Source organism: Hypanus sabinus, chromosome 19, assembly GCF_030144855.1.
Source record: "Hypanus sabinus isolate sHypSab1 chromosome 19, sHypSab1.hap1, whole genome shotgun sequence".
NCBI lineage: Eukaryota > Metazoa > Chordata > Chondrichthyes > Myliobatiformes > Dasyatidae > Hypanus > Hypanus sabinus.
Genome location: NC_082724.1, coordinates 65,153,161 through 65,174,974, shown reverse-complemented (window position 1 = coordinate 65,174,974; position 21,814 = coordinate 65,153,161). Strand labels below are relative to the sequence as shown.

Sequence of the window (21,814 nt, the reverse complement as noted above, 5' to 3'; positions counted from 1 at the left end):
ATAGATGACCGCAACAGACACACAGGTGAAGGGTCGTCTCACCTGGAAGGACTGTTTGGGGCCCTGAATGGTGGTGAGGGAGGTGGTGTAGGGGTAGGTGTAGCACTCGTTTCGTTTGCAAGGATAGTGCTAGGAGGGATGAATGGACAAGGGAGTCATGCAGGGAGCAATCCCTGCAGAAAGCAGAAAGTGGGTGTGGAGGGAACGATGTGCTTAGTGGTGGGATCCCAATGGAGATGGCTGAAGTTATGAAGAATTGTGCTAGACGCGGAGGTTGGTGGGGTAGCAGGAGGTTGGGCTGAGGGTAGACGTGCTTGAAATGGAAGAGATGCAGTTGAGGGCAGTGTTGGTGGTGTAAGAAGGAAAGCCCCTTTCTTTGGAGGAGGATAATGCCTCCTTCATTCTGGAATGAAGAGTCTCACCCTGACAGCAGATGTGGTGGAGGTGGAAGAATTGAGTAAAGGGGATAGCATTTTTGCAAGTAACTGGGTGGGAAAGGTATAATCCAGGTAGCTGTGAGAGTCAGTGGGTTTATAATAGACATCATTAGGTAAGCTGTCTCCAGAGACAGAGGGGTCGAGAAAGGGGAGGGAGGTATTGGAAATGGACCAAGTAAATTTGAGGGCAGGATGGAAGCTGGTGGCAAAGTTGATGAAGTCGATGAGTTCTGTATGGATGTGGGAAGCAACACCAATGCAGTCATCAATGAAGCAGAGGAGAAGTTGGGGAGTGACACCAGTTTGGGCATGGAACATAACTGACAAAAAGGCAGACTTACCTGGGACCCATGTGAGTACCCATGTGGCTACACCTTTTGTTTGAAGGAAGTGCGAGGAACCAAAGGAAAAATTATTGAGAGTGAGGCTGACATGCATCAAATGACAGACTGACAAAAAACCAATGTGCAAAAGACAAATCATGCAATAAAAGGAAGCAAACAAATAATGCTGATTTGTAGTGTCCTTGAAAGTGAGACTATTGGTAAAATTAGATATAATTTTGAAATCAGTGCAGATCAATGTACGGATGAACAGAGGTAGGCTTCAAATTACAGTGGCTTTAGGATTTCTTTGGATGAGAAATGGAATTTATTCAAACTGGAAGGGTCAAATCTCACCAAGGTCATAATTCAAGTTCAGATCATTGAGGGATACCACTGGAAAGGATTTATATCAATTTGACAGGGAACACCTGATAGCAGTTTTTGAAGGTTGAAGGGTGGCGATAAAATTTGACGAAGTCAACAGAGGCTTAGTAAAAAAACAAACCCTTGAGAAGGCGCAAAAGAAACAAATACTGGAACACTGGCAAAGCATTTTTAAAAAGTACTATTAAAGAGTTAGGGAAATAAAGAACACAATCGCATAGTAAGATACTATGATAATGGGTAAAAGATGTACAAGAATGAGAGCTTAATATTCCAGGTTATAATATTTTAAAAAATACTAAGTGTGTGATAAGGATCCAATATAGAGAGGATTATTTTACCCTTTCATTAATTTTTTGGATTGTGGGCATCAGTGGTTAGGCTCAGTCTAGACTGCCTTTTAGAAGATAGTGGTGAACTACTTTTAGAGTCAGAGTTATAGAAAACTACAGCATAAAAACAGGCATTTCGGCCCATCTAGCTTGTGCCAAACCACTTAAACGGTCTAGTCCCATTGAACTGCACTCAGACAATAGCCCTTATATCCCTCCCATCCATGTACTGTATCTATCCAAACTTCTCTTAAACATTGAAATCAATAGCACATCCACCACTTACACTGGCAGTTTGTACCACACTCTCACCATGAAGAAGAAGTTTCCCCTCACATTTCCTCAAATATTTCACTTTTCACCCTTAACTCCTGAATCTCTAGTAATCGTATCCAACCTCAGTAGAAAAAGCCTGCTCGCATTTATCATATCTATACCTCTCAATAATTTTGTGTATCTCTATCAACTCTCCAATCAGTCTTCTATGCTTTAGGGAATAAAGTTCTAACCTATTCAATCAACCCTTATAACTCAGGTTCTCCAGTCCCTGTAACATCCTTCTAGATTTTCTCTATATTAATTAGATCCTTATTTACATCTTTCCTGAAGGTAGGTGACCAAAACTGCACACAGAACTCCAAATTAAGCCTCACCAACATCTTATAAAACTTCAAAGTAACATCCCAACTCCTCTTCTCAACGCTTTGAGCTATGAGGGCCAACGTGCCAAAGGCTAAAACATTTTTGTACTGTTGCCCTTCTATTAGGCTGGGAGTTCCACGGTATAGATGCAATGAAGAGTTAACAGCAATACACTTCCAAGTCAGGAATTGACATGTAGGGGAACTCACTGGTGGCATGTACCTACTACTCTATTGATCTGCTGAAGCACAGATACAGTAAGGTATTTTAAGAGACTCTTCGATAGATACTTGGAGCTTAGAAAAATAGAGAGCTTTGCGGTAGGGAAATTCTGGGCAGCTTCTAGAGTAATTTATATGGTCGGCACAACATTGTGGGCTGAAGGGCCTGTAATGTGCTGTAGATTTCTATGTACTACCCACTTTCGCAGAAAACCTAGACAGAGTAGATGTGGAAAGAACATTTCCTCATGGTGGGGGAGTGTAGGACTAGAGGGTACAGCCTCAGGATAGAGGGTTGTCTAAAACAGAGGTGTGGAGAAATTTCTTTAGCCAGTGAATGGTGAATTTGTGGAATTCATTACCATAGGCAGCTGCAGAGGCCAGGTCACTGAATGTACTTAAGGCAGAGATGGAAAGGTTCTTGACTGGACACGACATTAAAGGTTACAGTGCGAAGTCAAGGGAGTGTGGTTGAGGAGAGAAGGACCAGCCATGATTGAATGGTGGAACAGACTCAATTGGCCAATTGGCCTAATTCTGCTCTTAAGCTTTATGGTCTTTCTTCTTGGTGATACTGGCTTAAGAAATCTTTCTGAATTAGCCTAAATATGTAACTGCAAAGCATTTTGTCTATTTATGATGGTGGATGGGATGCTGTTGCCCCAGATGGTCCTGACATTTCATTTATCCAAATGAAGATATTGTGGCGACCCACTTCCCAGCGCACTCGAACCGGCTCACAAAGTGGTGCGTGCCGGCATTGAGGCCAGTCCCAAAAAGGGCACCAAACCTGCTTCACCAGCAAGGGGAAAAGCCCGTGCGCAGGACGGGACTGTGAATACACGCCCCCTGCAGCATTCACACTCGGGGAGGGCGGGAATAGGAAGGCTTTAAAGCAAGGCCGCGAAGTTTGTAGAAACCTCTTTTGCAACTGCAGTTCACTGACTACGTGTCGTTATTTCAGCGCTGCGTGTAGCACACCGCTACAATTGGTGACCCCGACGGCCCAAATGATATTTGGACCAGAGATGAACGACGCCGCATCTGTTCATACAGATTCGTTAGAACTGCCAAGCTTCTGGAGGCTGCGACCTCACCTATGGTTCCAGCAAGCAGAAGCCCAATTCCACATTTAGCAGATAACCTCAGATGCCACACATTTCTACTACGTGGTGAGCTCCCTCGACCAGGAGACAGCCGCCTAGGTTGAGGAGTTCATACAGTTGCCCCCGGAGGACGGCAAATACACAGAATTCAAAACCTTGCTCATAAGGACTTTCGGACTCTCACAGCGCAAGCGAGCTGCCCACTTACTGCACCTGGATGGTTTGGGGGACAGGCCACCGTCGGCTTTGATGAATGAGATGCTGCCCCGGGCCGGAGGTCACAAGCCCTGCCTCATGTTTCAGCAGGCGTTCCTGGAGAAGCTGCCCGAGGACATACGCCTGCTGCTGTCCGACGCGGATTTCAGCAACCCCCGGAAGGTGGCGGCCCAGGTGGACGTGCTGCAGAAAGCCAAGAAGGAGAGTGGGGCATCTGTCGCACAGATCGCCAGGCAACGCTCCCAGCAGCAAACCAGACCAGGCCCAGCTGTAGAGCCCGCTAACCCCAGAGGCAGGGGTGAGGAGACCAACGAACAATGGTGCTTCTACCAACAGCAGTGGGGCGCAGAAGCCCGCCTTGCAAGTTCCCGGGAAACGCCAGGTCCAGCCGCCGCTGATGGCTACAGTGGCTGGCCATCGGGATAGCCTCCTGTATGTCTGGGACAAGCAGTCAGGACAGCGCTTTTTGGTCAACACCGGAGCCGAGATCAGCATCTTACCTCCGACGAGTTACGACACCGGCAACAGAGAACCGGGTCCCACTGTGAGGGCCGCGAATGGCAGCACAGTAAGGACCTACGGCACCCCGTATGGTGCAGCTACCGTTCGGCTCCAGCCGGTTCACGTGGGACTTCACACTGGCCGCTGTAGCACAACCACTCCAGGGAGCGGATTTTTTTGCGAGCTCACAGCCTACTGGTCGACCTGCCAAGGAAGAGACTGGTCCACGCCGAGACCTTTCAAACGTTCTCCCTGGGTGAAGCCCAGTTGCCGGCCCCACACCTCGACTCCATCACGCTGTCTAACAACGACTTCACCAGAGTCCTGGTGGAGTCTGAGGTTCACCAGAGCACCACATCATGACACAAGGACCACCCCTCCACGCCCGTGCTCGAAGGCTTCCGCTGGACAAGCTCCGACTGGCCAAGGAGGAGTTCAAGAGGATGGAGGAATTAGGGATCGTTCAGCGGTCCAACAGCCCATGGGCCTCCCCCCTGCACATGGTGCCCAAAGCAAAAGGGGGCTGGAGACCATGTGGCAAATACCGCAGGCTGAATGAGGCTACAACACCGGACCGCTACCCTGTGCCGCACATTCAGGACTTTGCAGCAAACCTGCACGGCGCACGGATCTTCTCCAAGGTAGACCTCATCCGGGGATACCATCAAATCCCGATGCATCCGGACGGCGTCCCTAAAACGACACTCATCACCCCGTTCGGCCTTTTTGAGTTCCTCCGCATGCCATTTGGCCTAAAGAATGCCACTCAGATGTTTCAGCGGTTAATGGACGCGGTGGGACATGACCTGGACTTCTCTTTCATCTACTTGGATGACATCCTCATAGCCAGCAGTAGTCGTCAGGAGCGTCTGTCCCACCTCCGTCAACTCTACGCCCGACTGAGTGAATACGGCCTGACAATCAACCTGGCCAAATGCCAGTTCGGGCTCGACACGATCGACTTCCTGGGCCACAGGATTACTAAAGACGGGGCAATCCCTCTGCCCGCCAAGGTAGACACAGTCCACCATTTCCCCCGACCCAACACAATCAAAGGCCTTCAGGAATTCGTGGGTATGGTGAATTTCTACCACCGCTTCATCCCTTCAGCTGCCCGAATCATGCGCCCCCTGTTCGCCCTGATGTCGGGTAAGGGCAGGGACATTACCTGGGACGAGGAGCCCGCCGCCGCTTTTGTTAAAACAAAAGAAGCCTTGGCAAACGCCGCGATGATAGTGCACCACAGAATAGACGCCCCTACCGCCCTCACAGTGGACACATCTAACATGGCAGTTGGTGGGGTACTGGAGCAACTCATCGCGGGTCGCTGGCAACCCCTGGTGTTTTTCAGCAAAAACCTACGACCACCCGAGCTCAAATACAGTGCTTTCGACCAGGAACTGTTGGCGCTATACCTGGCAATCCGGCATTTCAGGTACTTCTTAGAAGGTCGGCTCTTCACCGTGTTCACGAACCACAAACCTCTTACCTTTGCATTCACAAAAGTATCCGACCCCTGGTCGTCCCGCCAGCAGCGACATCTGTCCTACATCTTCAAATACACGACGGATGTCCGGCATGTCTCGGGAAAGGACAATGTTGTGGTGGACGCCCTCTCCCACCCTAACATCCAAGCCCTGTCCCGGGTGTAGAGTATGAAGCACTGGCGGAGGCGCAGCAGGCAGACGAGGAGATCCCTAGTTACAGAACTGCAGTCTCCGATTTGCAGCTCCAGGACCTCCCCATAGGCCCAGGTGAGAGGACCCTACTCTGTGATGTCACCACTGGCCAACTCCGCCCCGTTGACCCGGCAGCGCGTTTTCAACTCCATTCACAACTTAGCACACCCCTCCATCAGGTCAACCGTCCGGATGATAGCCAACAGGTTTGTTTGGCACGGACTCCGCAAGGAGGTCAGTGAATGGGCCAAAACATGCATGCAGTGCCAAACAGCCAAGGTGCAGCGGCACACCAAAGCCCTGCCGCAGCAGTTCCACCAGCATTTCAACCACATTCATGTGGGTATTGTGGGCCCCCTGCCAGTGTCACCTCCTGACTATCGTGGACCGGTTCACAAGATGGCCAGAGGCAGTCCCGTTCACCGACACCACCTCTGAATCTGCGCCCGAGCACTGATTGCAACCTGGGTATCTTGCTTTGGCGTACCGGCCCACATTACCTCTGACAGCGGCGCCCAGTTCACCTCCAGCCTGTGGTCAGCTATGGCCAGCCTTTTGGGGACACAGCTGCACCACACAACTGCCTACCACCCACAGTCCAACGGACTAGTGGAGCGTTTCCACCGTCACCTGAAGTCGGCTCTCATGGCCCGCCTCAAAGGGCTTAACTGGGTGGACGAGCTTCCCTGGGTCCTGCTTGGAATCTGCACAGCGCCCAAAGAGGATCTGCACACCTCGTCGGCCGAGTTGGTGTACGGCGCACCCCTGGTCATCCCAGGAGAGTTCATACCAGCCCCAAGGGGGCAAGAGGAAGAACCCGCAGCAGTCCTGGGCAGACTATGCGAGAGGCTCGGTAACCTGGCTCCCACACCCACTTCACAGCATGGGCAGAACCCGACCTGCTTACCCAAAGACCTGCAAAACTGTAAGTTTGTTTTAGTACGATGTGGCGGACATCGGGCACCGCTACAGCAGCCCTATGAGGGGCCGTTTATGGTGATCAGAAACAACGGGTCCACATTCGTGCTGGACATTGGGGCTCTGGAGAGAGGAGGTTTTCACAGTGGACCAACTCAAACCGGCCCATGTGGACTTGGTGCAGCCGGTCGAGATTCAGGCACCGTGGTGCAGAGGCAGACGTTCCAAACAGACTGACCCAGACTGAGGACATCGGGGGGTGTATCGCCGGTTCTGGGGGGGGGGGTGGGGGGTGGTGTTATGTGGCGACCCACTTCCCAGCGCACTCGAACCGGCTCACAAAGTGGTGCGCGCTGGCATTGAGGCCGGTCCCAAAGAGGGCACCAAGCCTGCTTCACCTGCAAGGGGAAAAGCCCGCGTGCTGGACGGGGAGGGCAGGAACAGGAAGGCTTTAAAGCGAGGCCGCGAAGTTTGAATAAACCTCTTTTGCAACTGCAGCTCACCGATTACGTGTCGTTATTTCAGTGCTGTGTGTAGCACACCGCTACAATATTCCATCATTTTGTTTCTGATTGAAGTAACTGTTGGGTGAGATTTACTGGACTGGATTTGTCCTATTCTGCAGACTTAATACTCTGGTGTTGCAGAAAACTGAATACCTGTTTTTATCAGCCAAGCTCAAGGTTTCAAAGTAAATTTATCAAAGTACGTCTCTATTATCATATACTATCAAGAGATTCATTTTCTTGCAGGCATTAATTAGAAAAGTAAAAGATATAATTTATGAAAACTATACATAAACTAAGCTTGTAAGAGCAAAGTGATCACACTAGAACTGTATAAAACACTGCTAGAGCCTTAACCAGAGACTTGTGTACAGTTCTTGTTACCGTACAACAGTAAGGATATGACAGCATGAAAGGAAAAGAATTTACAAGAATGTCACCAGGGTGGAAAATTATAGTTAGAAAGAGGCCAACCCAGACTGGTGTTAATTGCTTTGGACTATAAAATATTGAGACGATTTTATAAAATTGTGTGTAACAGCATTATCAGAAAGGTCAAATACTTGAAGATGTAACAAAAACAATGCTGGAAACATTCATCTGGTCAAGCAGCATTGGTACAGAGGAACAGAATTGATGCTTCAGGTCAAGGAGCCTTTATCAGAACTGGAAAATAAGACAGACATTTTGTATTGTGGGGGAAGATGGAGAGAACAGCAGGTACATTTCTCTTAGGATGCATACCAAAGTTGTCATGGTAACGGTCATTCTGAAAAACACCAGAAACTACCACTGTAACACACGCAGAGAGAAAATTATAAACACAACTTCTGTTAAAATAGATGGAGGGGTCAGGGTTTGCTTGAAGTTGTTAAACTCAACATCAAGTCCCACCAGTGGTAATGTGCCAATCAGAAAATTCAACTTTTCCTTGAGCTTTGGCTAAGCGCTGTTGGAGTATTATAGAAGGCTTAATGCAGAAGCAAGAGTGACAGATAGAAAATTAAGGTTTACAGACAATCGGATGCTCCAGGATACTCCTCTAGACTGTATGGAGTTATTCAATTTGCACTTAGCTTCTCCAGAGACCACACTGAGAGGACTGAACACAATATACTAAATTCTACAAGTTAATTATTACTTCATGTGGAATCCAAATCTGGTTTGGATCTTTGGGAAGACAGAAGATAGAAAATGCTGTGACAAGGGAAATGGTTGGGGAAGATGGGAAAGTGGACTATGGTATCACAGAGGAAGAGGAAGGGAAAAAATAAATCTGTCTGTTGGGATGTAGATTAGTAGAATATTGAGATAATATTCCCTCCCCCAGTGTTCAGAACCTTCAAATTAAGATGATCACAAGGTAAGAAAATCTCCCTCAATAATCACTTGAAAGGTTGAACAAGTTAGGTCTCTATTCATTGGAGCGTAGAAGGTTGAGGGGGGATTTGATTGAGGTATTTAAAATTTTGAGAGGGATAGATAGAGTTGACGTGAATAGGCTGTTTCCATTGAGAGTAGGGGAGATTCAAACGAGAGGACATGATTTGAGAGTTAGGGGGCAGAAGTTGAAGGGAAACACGAGGGGGTATTTCTTTACTCAGAGAGTGATAGCTGTGTGGAATGAGCTTCCTGTAGAAGTAGTAAAGGCCAGTTCAGTTGTGTCATTTAAGGTAAAATTGGATAGGTATATGGACAGGAAAGGAGTGGAGGGTTATGGGCTGAGTGCGGGTAGGTGGGACTAGGTGAGATTAAGAGTTCGGCACGGACTAGGAGGGCCGAGATGGCCTGTTTCCGTGCTGTGATTGTTATATGGTTAAACCATAACTATTAAGCCAAGAGTTTGGTAATGAACATGGGCAAAGAGCCTTGTTTTATGTCACATGTTTCTATATTCTTGAACCCAACATTAAAAACTCATTTATAAACAGGGATTCTCTGCTGTTCTTCAATTAAACTATAAGATAGTGCTTTATAACATTTAAATATCAAAGCAACTTCACCGTAACATTATCAAATAAAATTTGATGCATTCACAAGGAATATTTGAGTTGAATGGTGAATCTCAAGCAATCGATAGGTAAAACCAGTCACTTCTGATGGCAAATTAGCTGGCAATAATGAACTACCCCCCCCACCCCACCCACAGCAAATCCATTAATGAGAATATTCAGAAATCATGCTAAGGGTCACCAAAATGTTTATTGGAAAACTTAAGGAAGAGCAGGTAATAGTGCAGCTTGCTTCTTTCTTCTGCTTCTATTAACTCTCCTCTATTTTGCTACTGATTTTCTCATTCTGCCAACCCTTCACACACCTGCAGACAAGCCCAGAGATTAAGTTTACAGGATGAATGGTCTGGACTTCCATTTTATGCTTGACTGCAAACACTGGCTTAGCAGCGGTTTGTGATGTTTCTGTTCCAAGACTTATTTCTGTATCACCCTGTATCAGCTATTAATACCAAGTCCGTGTCTCTATGAAAGAAAAATAGCTTTCCTACTACATGATGCAGTCACTAACGTTGTTGAAATTGCTGTAGTAATTGACTGCATCTCAATGGGTTTTGCTTTAACCAATCACAGCAAAGCTACACTACATTTACAGGTGCGAACAGCAGTAAACCATCCAGGAACACAAGATCATTGGCAAAGCTGAGCACAATCCATTGTTTGAACAGGTTACTAATGCAAATGACACATTTCACTGTACATGTGACAAACTACAATCTTGAATCTGAAGGTCATCATTCTGCTAATCGAGTCCACAACAGCAAGTACAGTAACCCAGTCCGTACTAATCCCCTGCTTGTTCCCACCTCTTCCCCAAGCCCAAAAACTTCATCCTCTTCATCCACGAGTTCCGCATGCGCAAATTCCACCACCAACTGTGAATCGAGAAAACCCGGAAGTTCTCTTCCAGCACTTGTTTGAGCATGTACAGATTTTTTTTTCTTGTCATTATTCCCTAAACTAGTGGTCGCCAACCCATCGATCTTTGAGACTTTCCCAGTAGATCCCAAGAAAAAAACAAAAAACACAAATACTGTTGAGAGATTGCTTCTGGGTTGTGGGGTTTTAGTTCCGTTCTTTCTGTCCAGTGCGCATCCATGTAGCTCCCCTGCACTACAGTGTAATTCAGTGGTCCCCAACCACCAGGCCACTAGGAAACGATACGAGTCAGCTGCACCCTTCCTCATTCCCTGTCATGCCCACTGTTGAACTTGAATACATGCGAGGTCATCAGTCGCCTAATGCAGTGATACCCTCGCAGCAGGGATCACTGGTTGGCCTTGGGCAGCCGGCAGAAAGTGCTGTTGCTACTGGCTCGGAGTGCGGACAGATAGGCTAAACCTGTTTACCACACTGAATGTTCGTGGGGAACCCGGTGCTAAAATATTTGCAGACGACCTAATTCGGGCTCAGTGTTTCGTAAATATCAGAACAGTTACCTTGCTGCGATCTACTGAAACAAAGTTTTGTCGGCCGACAGATTCTACAAGGTGGGGGGCAGGCGCCCTGTCGCACTCCCCGCTCGGTCGGTCGCTCTCTCAGGACTGCAACTGCCAGGCCCCGGTACGGGGACCTCCGGCCCTGACCTTGTCCTCTCACCCCATCCACGACCAGCCGCACCTGGCCAAGGCAGGAGGCTGCAGTTCAGGCTGGGAGGCTGTCTAATGAGGCAATGAAAACTGCTTTGGCACCTTGAGTCCAAGCACCCTGCACTTAAAGACAAACGTGTTGAGATTTTTCAGCGGAAAAAACGTGAGCAAGCAGGACAGAAGCTAAGTGCCCAGAGCCGCGAAAACTAAACTGCGGAATAGACTGGACATAAGGAACCTGCTTTGAGTATCGGTGTATTCTGGTCGTGTTTAACACCCCCCCCCCCCCCCCCGTCCGCAAGAATATTGTCAATATTAAACAGGTCTGCGGTGCAAAAAAGGGTGGGTACCCTGATGTTTATACGTTATTTCTACTTCCAGGTTGTGGGGTTTTACTTCCGGTCTTTTCTGCCCTGGTGTGCATGTGTGCAACTAATTAATTTGGGGTCGATCTCGCCTCTCACTATTGGGCTTAAAAAGGTTGGTGACCACTACCGTAAACAATGCAGTATAACAACTAGATTACATAGCATTTACATTGTATTAGGTATTATAAGTAATCTAGAGATGATTTAAAGTACACAGAGGATGAGCATGGGTTACTGTGGATTGGGATCGAAAAAAAATCTTAAGTTCTCTTACTATCTAAGTCAGAACAGGTACATCCAGTATTATTTAGCGTCAGTTAGTTAAATACTTGTCTTAGTATATAGTATATATTTTACCTTTCTATGCATATAAAACACTTAAGAATGTATGTTTCAGTGCTGGGCTCTGGAAGTTCCCGAATTCGATCCAGTGACAGACCACTTCCAAGCGCGCTCTCCTTCCGTGCCTGGTTGATGTGGAGGATCAAAAACCCAAAACCCAATAATTAAACCACTGCGTAGCTAAGTAATAATTGTAGCTTTCATTGGGGCTGGGCCTTTCTCACTTTACCCTTTAAAATTGTTCCAATCGTTGACCGACTGTAGCCTAATGCTTTTCCAATGACCGATGGCGTTTCACCTCTTTCCGATTGCTTTATTATTTCCACTTTATTTTCAATCATGATCGTGATTACTTTCATGAACAGAAACAATGCGGATTCAGAGCTCGACCGCCCGGTCCTAACGTCCACTGCACTGAGACAGGTTAAATAAGGTCTGGGGTTCCGCTGGGTCCTAAGGTCCACCACATTAAGACAGGTTGAATAAGGGACTCGAGCATCCGCGAGGGGTCCCAGAACCAATCCCTCGCGGATAAGGAGGGCTGACTGTATTTTCCCTCAAGTGTTTATTCATTTGGTGGAGAAGCCCTCATTTATTCATCTACGTTACCATGGCTGGATTAATGATTCTTGGAAAGCTCATGGTTTAATCAGAGTTGTACTTTCATTAGAAAAAGCAAAATTCACTAATTGCTAGAAATCTTAAATATCAATAGAAGATACACTTGAAGAAACATCAATAGTGAGAAAAACATAGAAACATAGAAAACCTACAGCACAATACAGGCCCTTTGCCCACAAAGTTGTACCAAACATATAATCTTTTTCTGAATGCAAGGCATTGACCTAAAATGTTAATACAATGGATTCTGGTTAATTGGGTCAGGGCAGCCACTTATTTGGGACAATTCGTAAAGAACAAAAACTAATTGAGAAAATGCCAGGATTCCCCTTGTTTATTTGGACACTACACTGCTTGATTGGGACAAGACACTGTTGCCATAGTTTCTAACTAGTGTCAGTTGTGTGTACTTATGTGGCCATTAGACATTACAACATGCTGTGAATATAAGTTTTTAAAATGTCATCAATTTTGTGTAGTTGTGCACGTGAATGTTATCCATTTGGGTTGTTGGACGTAGATTTAAAAAGCAGTGAGTTTTGATCATATTGTTTTTTATATCTTGAAGGCGGTTCATTATCTGCACACTGTCTATGCTGATTTTGTTCATTTACAGTCAATTGGCAGTGCATGCTGAATGAATGCCTCTGTCGATAATTTTAAGAACTAATACAGAGCATTATGGGACGGTTGCAATATTGGTGGTGTTCTCATTTGTTCTGAATTTCATTTAAATGCATAACTTGTTACTCAGTTAAAATTGTAGTTTAGAATTTTTATAACATTTTAACTATTTCAATGAAACTTTGGTTAATTGGGAAAGCCGCTTAATTGTGCCAAAATATACAGGCCCTGATGTGTCCCAATTAACAGGAATCCATTTTCTCATTCTTCACAAAATGCTTTGTGCTTATGTATAGAAATACCTGTCTGGACGATTTGCAAATAAATGCATTTAACTGTATCTCAGTATATTATCCTGCTGAGTACTTACACCATCTTCTGTTTGTATTTATGTTCTCATAGCTTGGTTAAACGTTTCCTAAGACCAAGGTAAATTTTATCAGTACAGATCTGAGATTTGTACTGATGATGGGGGAAGAAGGCCCTGGTTTCTATAAAATATAAAATTGCATTTTCCTCAGAGCATACTTGTGCAATTCTACACTGCCATTCTTCATTTCTGTCTGGTTTGGTGCATCATTCTCTCACAATTTTCTGAGAAATACAGCAAACTGCCAGGTCAGCAGAAAAAGTCATTGGCTGCAGTGTACCATCAAAGTAGGACTTCTGCATGTACAGGACAGAGCAGACAGGAAAAATCTCTGTGGGTACTACCTACCCAGCCAAAGTTCTCTTCTGTAAAGTACTGTAGGGTCATTAAAACAAAAGCTACATCCGATCTTAAAAGATTCTTCTCCCAGGCATTTAATGAGAAAGAGAGTGAGAGAGACTGACAGTAGTATGTTGAATGCCAGGTGAACAATGTAGTCTTTGGAGTAACTGCAAGCCTGTGTCTTTACTGTTGCTTTGCTCACGCTTGAGTGCTCAGTGGCGGGTGCCGATGCTATTTTTTGCTGGTGGTAGGGGGGATTGTTGCTGCCACTTACGTTTGGGAGGGAGGAGAGCTGGGGGGACTTTGGTGTTCTAACATTTAACTGTCATCAATTCTTTGGGGCACTCCTCTGTTTTCATGGATTGTTGCAAAGAAAAAGCATTTCAGCATGTATATTGTATACATTTTTCTGACATTAAATGTACCCATTAAATCTTTGAATAAAGTTGATCCTTAACATATTGAAAAATCAAAATGAACAAGGGGCTTTAATGGGGTGGAGTTTATTAGGTATGTTCAGGAAGGTTTCCTGACGCATTATGTAGATAAGCCTACAAGGGGAGTCTGTATTTGATTTGGTATTGGGATATGAACCTGGTCAGGTCTCTCAGTAAGATAGCAGTTTGGAATTAGTGATCATAATTCTATCTCCTTTACCATAGCATTAGAGAGGGATAGGAGCAGACAAGTTAGGAAAACCTTTAATTGAATTTAGGGGAAATATGAAACTTTCAGACAGGAACTTGGAAGTATAAATTGGGAGCAGATGTACTCAGGGAAATGTATGGCGGAAATGTGGCAAATGACCAGGGGATACTGGACATTTCTGTTCTGCATAGGTATGTTCCAATGAGACAGGGAAAGAATGGTAGGGTATAGGAACCATGGTGTACAAAGGCAGTTGAGAAATTAGTCAAGAAGAAAAGCTCAAAAACTAGGTAATGCCAGAGATCAAGAGAATTATAAGGCTAGCAGAAAGGAGCTTAAGAATGAAATTAGGAGAGCCAGAAGGGGCCATGAGAAGGCCTTGGTGGACAGGATTAAGGAAAACCAAGGCATTCTACAAGTATGTGAAGATCAAGAGGATAGTAAGACAGTGGAAAAGTGTGAATGGAACCTGAGGAGGTAGCAGAGGTACTTAATGAATACTTTGTTTCTGTATTCACTACGGAAAAGGACCTTGGTGATTGTAGGGATGACTTAAAGCAGACTGAAAAACTTGAGCACATAATTAAGAAAGAGCTTTTGGAAAGCATCAAGTTGGTTAAGTCAGCAGGACTGGACGAGATATACCCCAGGCTACTGTGGGAGGCGAGGGAGGAGATTGCTGAGCCTCTGGCAATGATCTTTGCATCATCAATGGGGACGGGAGAGGTTCTGGAGGATTGGAGGGTTGCAGATGTTGATCCTTTACTCAAGGAAGGGAATAGAGATAGATCAGGAAATTATAGACCAGTGAGTCTTACTTCAATGTTAATGCAGAAGATAATGAGAGGCAGGAGTGGTGAGGCATAATATGATCAGGAATAGTCATCATGGCATTGTCAAAGGCACGGCGTGCGTTATGAGCCTGATTGAACTTTTTGAGGATGTGACTAAACACATTGATGAAGGAAGAGCAGTAGGTGTAGTAAATATGGATTTCAGCAAAGCATTTGATAAGGTACCCCATGCAAGGTTTATTGAGAAAGTAAGGAGGCATGAGATACAAGGGGACCTTGCTTTAGGGATCCAGAATTAACTTGCCAACAGAAGGCAAAGAGTGGTTGTAGATGGGTCATATTCTGCATGGAGATCGGTCACCAGTGTTGTGCCTCAGGGTTTTGTTCTGGGACCCCCTTTCTTCAGCATTTTTATAAATGAACTGGATGAGGAAGTGGAGGGACAGGTTCATAAGTTTGTTGATGACACTAAGATTGGGGTGTTGTGGATAGTGTGAAGGGCTGTCAAGAGATTACAGCAGGACATTGAGAGGATGCAAAACTGGGCTGAGGAGTGTGAGGTGGTTCATTTTGGTAGGCCAAATATGATGGCAGAAACACTGTGGCAACCCACTTCCCAGCGCACTTGAACCGGCTCAAAAAGTGGGGCGCGCTGGCATTAAGGCTGGTCCCAAAAAGGACGCCAAGCCTGCTTCACCAGCAAGAGGAAAAGCCCGCCCGTGGGACGGGACTGTGAATATGCCTGGGGAGGCCGCAAAGTTTGAATAAACCTTTTTTGCAACTGCAGCTCACAGACTATGTGTCGTTATTTCAGCGCTGCGTGTAGCACACTGCTACAATTGGTGACCCCGACGGTCCAAATGTTATATGGACTGGAGATGAACGACTCTGCATCTATTCCTGCAGTTTCATTAAAACTGCCAAGTTTCTGAATGCTGCGACCTCACTTATGGTTCCAACAAGCAGAAGCCCAATTCTACATTTGGCAGATAACTGTGGATTCCACACGTTACTACTACGTGGTGAGCTCCCTCGACCAGGAGACAGCCACCCAGGTTGAGGAGTTCATACAGTCGCCCTCGGAGGACGGCAAATACACAAAATTCAAAACCCTGCTCCTAAGGACTTTTGGACTCTCACGGCGCGAGCGAGATGCCCGTTTACTACACCTGGATGGTTTGGGAGACAGGCTGCCGTCGGCTTTGATGAACGAGATGCTGTCCCTGGCCAGAGGACACAAGCCCTGCCACATGTTTGAGCAGGCATTCCTGGAGCAGCTGCCCGAGAACATACACCTGCTGCTATCTGATGCGGATTTCAGCAACCCCCGGAAGGTGGCGGCCCGGGCAGACGAGCTGTGGAAAGCCAAGAAGGAGAGTGGGGCGTCCGTCACACAGATCACCAGGCCACACTCCCAGCGGCAGACCAGACCAGGCCCGGCAGCAGAGCCGGCCAACCCCAGAGGCAGGGGTGAGGAGACCAACGAACAATGGTACTTCTACCACCAGCGGTGGGGCGCAGAAGCCCACCGCTGTAGCCAGCCCTGCAAGTTCCCGAGAAGCGCCAGGGCCAGCCGCCGCTGATGGCTACGGCGGCTGGCCATAGGGATAGCCTCCTGTATGTCTGGGACAAGCAGTCCGGATGCCGCTTTTTGGTCAACACCGGAGCAGAGATCTTCAATGAGTTACGACACCCACAACAGAGAACCGGGTCCCACCCTGAGGGCCGCGAATGGCAGCACAGTAAGGACCTACAGCACCCGTACGGTGCAGCTACAGTTCGGCTCCAGTCAGTTCACGTGGGACTTCACACTGGCTGCCGTAGCCCAACCGTTCCTGGGAGCGGATTTTTTGCGAGCTCACAGCCTACTGGTCGACCTGCCAAGGAAGAGACTGGTCCACGCCGAGACCTTTCAAACATTCTCCCTGGGTGAAGCCCAGTTGCCGGCCCCACACCTCGACTCCATCACGCTGTCTAACAACGACTTCACCAGAGTCCTGGTGGAGTCTGAGGTTCACCAGAGCACCACATCATGACACAAGGACCACCCCTCCACGCCCGTGCTCGAAGGCTTCCGCTGGACAAGCTCCGACTGGCCAAGGAGGAGTTCAAGAGGATGGAGGAATTAGGGATCGTTCAGCGGTCCAACAGCCCATGGGCCTCCCCCCTGCACATGGTGCCCAAAGCAAAAGGGGGCTGGAGACCATGCGGCAACTACTGCAGGCTGAACGAGGCTACAACACCGGACCGCTAACCTGTGCCGCACATTCAGGACTTTGCAGCAAACCTGCACGGCGCACGGATCTTCTCCAAGGTAGATCTCGTCCGGGGATACCATCAAATCCCGATGCATCCGGACGACGTCTCCAAAACGGCACTCATCGCCCCTTTCGGCCTTTTCGAGTTCCTCCGCATGCCGTTCCGCCTAAAGAATGCCACACAGACGTTCCAGCGGTTAATGGACGCGACCTGGACTTCGCTTTCATCTATTTAGACGACATCTTCATAGCCAGCAGTAGTCGGCAGGAGCATCTGTCTCATCTCTGTCAATACGCCTAGCTGAGTGAATACGGCCTAACAATCAACCCGGCCAAATGCCAATTCGGGCTCGACACCATCGACTTCCTGGGCCACAGGATTACTAAAGACAGGGCAACCCCTCTGCCTGCCAAGGAAGATGCGGTCCACCATTTCCCCCGACCCAACACAATCAAAGGCCTTCAGGAGTTTGTGGGTATGGCGAATTTCTACCACCGCTTCCTCCCCTCAGAAGCCCGAGTCATGTGCCCCCTATTCGCCCTGATGTCGGCTAAGGGCAAGGACATTACCTGGGATGAGGAGCCCGCCACCGCTTTCGTTAAAACCAAAGAAGCCTTGGCCAACGCCACGATGCTAGTGCACCCCAGAACGGACATCCCTACCGCCCTCACAGTGGACGCATCTAACACGGCAGTCGGTGGGGTACTGGAGCAACACATCGCGGGTCGCTGGCAACCCCTGGCGTTTTTCAGCAAACACCTACAATCACCCGAGCTCAAATACAGTGCTTTCGACCGGGAACTGTTGGCGCTATACCTGGCAATCCAGCATTTCAGTTACTTCTTAGAAGGTAGGCACTTCACCGCGTTCACGGACCACAAACCGCTTACCTTTGCATTCACGAAAGCATCCGACCCCTGGTCGTCCCGCCAGCAGCGACATCTGTCCTACATCTCCGAATACACGATGGATGTCCGGCATGTCTCGGGAAAGGGCAATGTCGTGGTGGACGCTCTCTCCAGACCTGACATTCAAGCCCTGCCCCAAGGGGTAGACTATGAAGCGTTGGCGGAGGCACAGCAAGCAGACGAGGAGATCCCAAGTTATAGCACTGCAGTCTCTGGTTTGCAGCTCCGGGACCTCCCCATAGGCCCAGGTGAGAGGACCCTACTCTGTGACGTCACCACTGGCCAACTCCGCCCCGTCGTCCCGACAGCCTGGCGGCAGCGCGTTTTGAACTCCATTCACAACATAGCGCACCCCTCCCATCAGGACAACCGTCCGGATGGTAGCCAACAAGTTCGTTTGGCATGGACTCTGCAAGCAGGTCAGTGAATGGGTCAAAACGTGCATGCACTGCCAAACAGCCAAAGTGCAACGGCACACCAAAGCCCTGACGCAGCTGTTCCACCCCACCCACCGGCGTTTCGACCACATTCATGTGAATATCATGGGCCCCCTGCCAGTGTCGCGAGGAGCGCAGCACCTCCCGACTATCGTGGACCGGTTCACAAGATGGCCAGAGGCAGTCCCGCTCACCGACACCACCTCCGAATCCTGAGCCCGAGCACTGATTGCAACCTGGGTATCTCGCTTTGGTGTACCGACCCACATTACCTCTGATAGAGGCGCCCAGTCCACCTCCAGCCTGTGGTCAGCTATGGCCAGCCTTTTGGGGACACAGCTGCACCACACAACTGCCTACCACCCACAGTCCAACGGACTAGTGGAGCGTTTCCACCGTCACCTGAAGTCGGCTCTCATGGCCCGCCTCAAAGGGCTTAACTGGGTGGACGAGCTTCCCTGGGTCCTGCTTGGAATCTGCACAGCGCCCAAAGAGGATCTGCACACCTCGTCGGCCGAGTTGGTGTACGGCGTACCCCTGGTCATCCCAGGAGAGTTCATACCAGCCCCAAGGGGGCAAGAGGAAGAACCCGCAGCAGTCCTGGGCAGACGACGAGAGGGTCGGTAACCTGGCCCCCATACGCACTTCGCAGCATGGGCAGAACCCGACCTGCATACCCAAAGACCTGCAGAACTGTAAGTTCGGTTTTGTACGACGGGGCGGATACCGGACTCCACTGCAACGGCCCTATGAGGGGGCGTTTACGGTGATCAGAAACAACGGGTCCACATTCATGCTGGACATTGGGGGGGGGGAAAGAGATTTTCACAGTGGACCGACTCAAACCGGCCCATGTGGACTGGCACAGCCGGTCGAGATTCAGGCCCCGTGGCACAGAGGCAGACCTCACTAACAGAGGCCGACCCAGATTGAGGACATTGGGGGGGGGGGGGGGGGGTATATCACTGGTTCTGGGAGGGGGGGGGGGGGGGTTATGTGGCGACCCACTTCCCAGCGCACTTGAACCGGCTCACAAAGTGGCGCGCGCCGGAATTGAGGCTGGTCCCAAAAAGGGCGCCAAGCCTGCTTTACCAGCAAGGGGAAAAGCCCGCGCGCGGGACGGGACTGTGAATATGCACCCCCTACAGCATTCCCTCCTGGCGGGAACAGGAAGGCTTTAAAGTGAGGTCGCGAAGTTTGAATAAATCTCTTCTGCAACTGCAACTCACCGACTACATGTTGTTATTTCAGCGCAGCGTGTAGCACACTGCTACATTACCATTAATACTATTATTAGTATTAATTATTATTAATACTAATAATCTTATTAATAGTAATATTATTGGTAAAACAACATAATAATTAATAATAATTACTATTATTAGTATTAATAGTATTGATGTTAATAGTATTAATAGTAAGACTCTTGGCAGTGTGGAGGATCAGAGGGATCTTGGGATTCAAGTCCATAGGACACTCAAAACTGCTGTGCAGGTTGACTGTGTGGTTAAGAAGGCACACTGTGTATTGGCGTTCATCAACTGTGGGACTGAGTTCAAGAGCCAAGAGGTAATGTTACAGCTATATAAAACTCTGGTCAGACTCCACTTGAAGTACCGTGCTTAGTTCTGGTCACTTCACTAAATGAAGTATGTGGAAAATATAGAAAGGGTGCAGAGGAGATTTACAAGGATGTTGCCTGGATTGGGGAGCATGCCTTATGAGAATAGGTTGAATGAATTCGGCTTTTTCTTCTTGGAGCGACGGAAGATGAGAGGTAACCTGATAGAGGTGTACAAGATAATGAGAGGCATTGATTATGTGGATAGTCAGTCAGAGGCTTTTTCCCAGGGCTGAAATGGCTAACACGAGAAGACACAGTTTTAAGGTGCTTGGAAGTAGGTACAGAGGAGATGTCTGGGGTAAGTTGTTTTTACGCAAAGAGTGGTGAGTGCATGGAATGGGCTGCCGGCGACCGTGGTGGAGGTGGATACAATCGGGTCTTTTCATAGACTCTTGGATAGGTACATGAAGCTTAGAAAACTAGAGGGCAATGGGTAACCTTAGGTAATTTCTAAGGTAAGGACATGTTCGGCAAAGCATTGTAGGCCGAAAAGCCTGTATTGTGCTGTAGGTTTTCTATGTTCTGTGTTTCTAACTATATGGTTTAAAATTGAGCACACCATTTCTCTTTACACCAGGTCAATGACCCAAAAATAACATTGTATAAACAAGGTTTTACCTATGGTATCTGCTTTGCTGAAGTGACGAGTAACCACATTGTCCATGTTGCTATTCTCACACAACTTTAATTCCAAGAGGTAAACCTCTACCTTACAATTCTTCACAAACATCCCATGTTCAACAACCTGTGGACGGAATATATCACAACATTAGAAAGTACTAGGCTAAAAGATCACAGGGAAAAAAAATAAGGACTACACATATTTTGCATGAAATAAACTTTTGTTTTTTTTTACTTATAATAAAACTAGAAAGTCTGCAGGTGCTGAAAATCCAAATCAACTGACACAAAATGCTGGAGGAACTCAGCCAGTGAGGCAATATCTATGGAAGTGAATAAAGTTGATATTTCAGTCCAAAACCCTCCAGCAGGAGATTCTACTCATTTGGCTCTGAAATTGGTTGGCATAAGGCACTTTTCAACAAACGTATTTCTAGATTAAGTCATGAACAAAACTGAAGTAATTTGCACACCAACTTCTGAAATGCTGCATTCTAGTGTGGTGGCTAAGTGAATTTAATTTTTTAACTGCATCAACAGCCAAGTTCAGATGATAATTATGCACATTCTTTCTTTGTAAGAAGTGAACTTTGCATCTGGTCTCAAATATTCTGTAATTAAGGAAACAAAGTATCTCATTCATAATCTAGCTATTTTAGCTCCTCATTTTTTCTGTAACACACAACTTAAAGGCGCAATATCTATCACATGTGCTATCTTGGATCTAGTTGCAGTTAGCAATCCTCTTGGAAAGGGTGATCACAGTATGACTGAGTTTCTCATACAAATGGGGGATGCAATAGTTTGTTCTAAAACTAGAATATTATGCCTAAATAATGGAGACTACAATGGGATGAGGAAGGATTTGGCTAATGTAGACTGGGAACACAGGCTATATGGTGGAACGGTTGAAGAACAGTGGAAGACTTCCAAAGAGATTTTTCCAATGGTGTTCAACCGAAGTATATTCCAGTTAAAAGCAAGGAC

The 21,814-nt window shown here is 47.4% G+C and overlaps 1 protein-coding gene across 3 annotated transcripts in view; it reads right to left on the bottom strand.

Moving 5' to 3' along the window:
- The window catches only part of usp4 (ubiquitin specific peptidase 4 (proto-oncogene)), a 112,369-nt gene that overhangs the window by 57,849 nt on the left and 32,706 nt on the right, over window positions 1-21,814 (bottom strand). For 2 of the 3 annotated variants that reach the window (XM_059944558.1, XM_059944560.1), the window contains exon 4: window positions 20,825-20,951. In XM_059944558.1, coding sequence (XP_059800541.1) covers window positions 20,825-20,951 — 127 coding nt within the window. Of the gene's footprint in view, window positions 1-10,719; window positions 10,879-20,824; window positions 20,952-21,814 lie in introns of those variants that run through there. The other variant, XM_059944561.1, reaches the window with a different exon arrangement.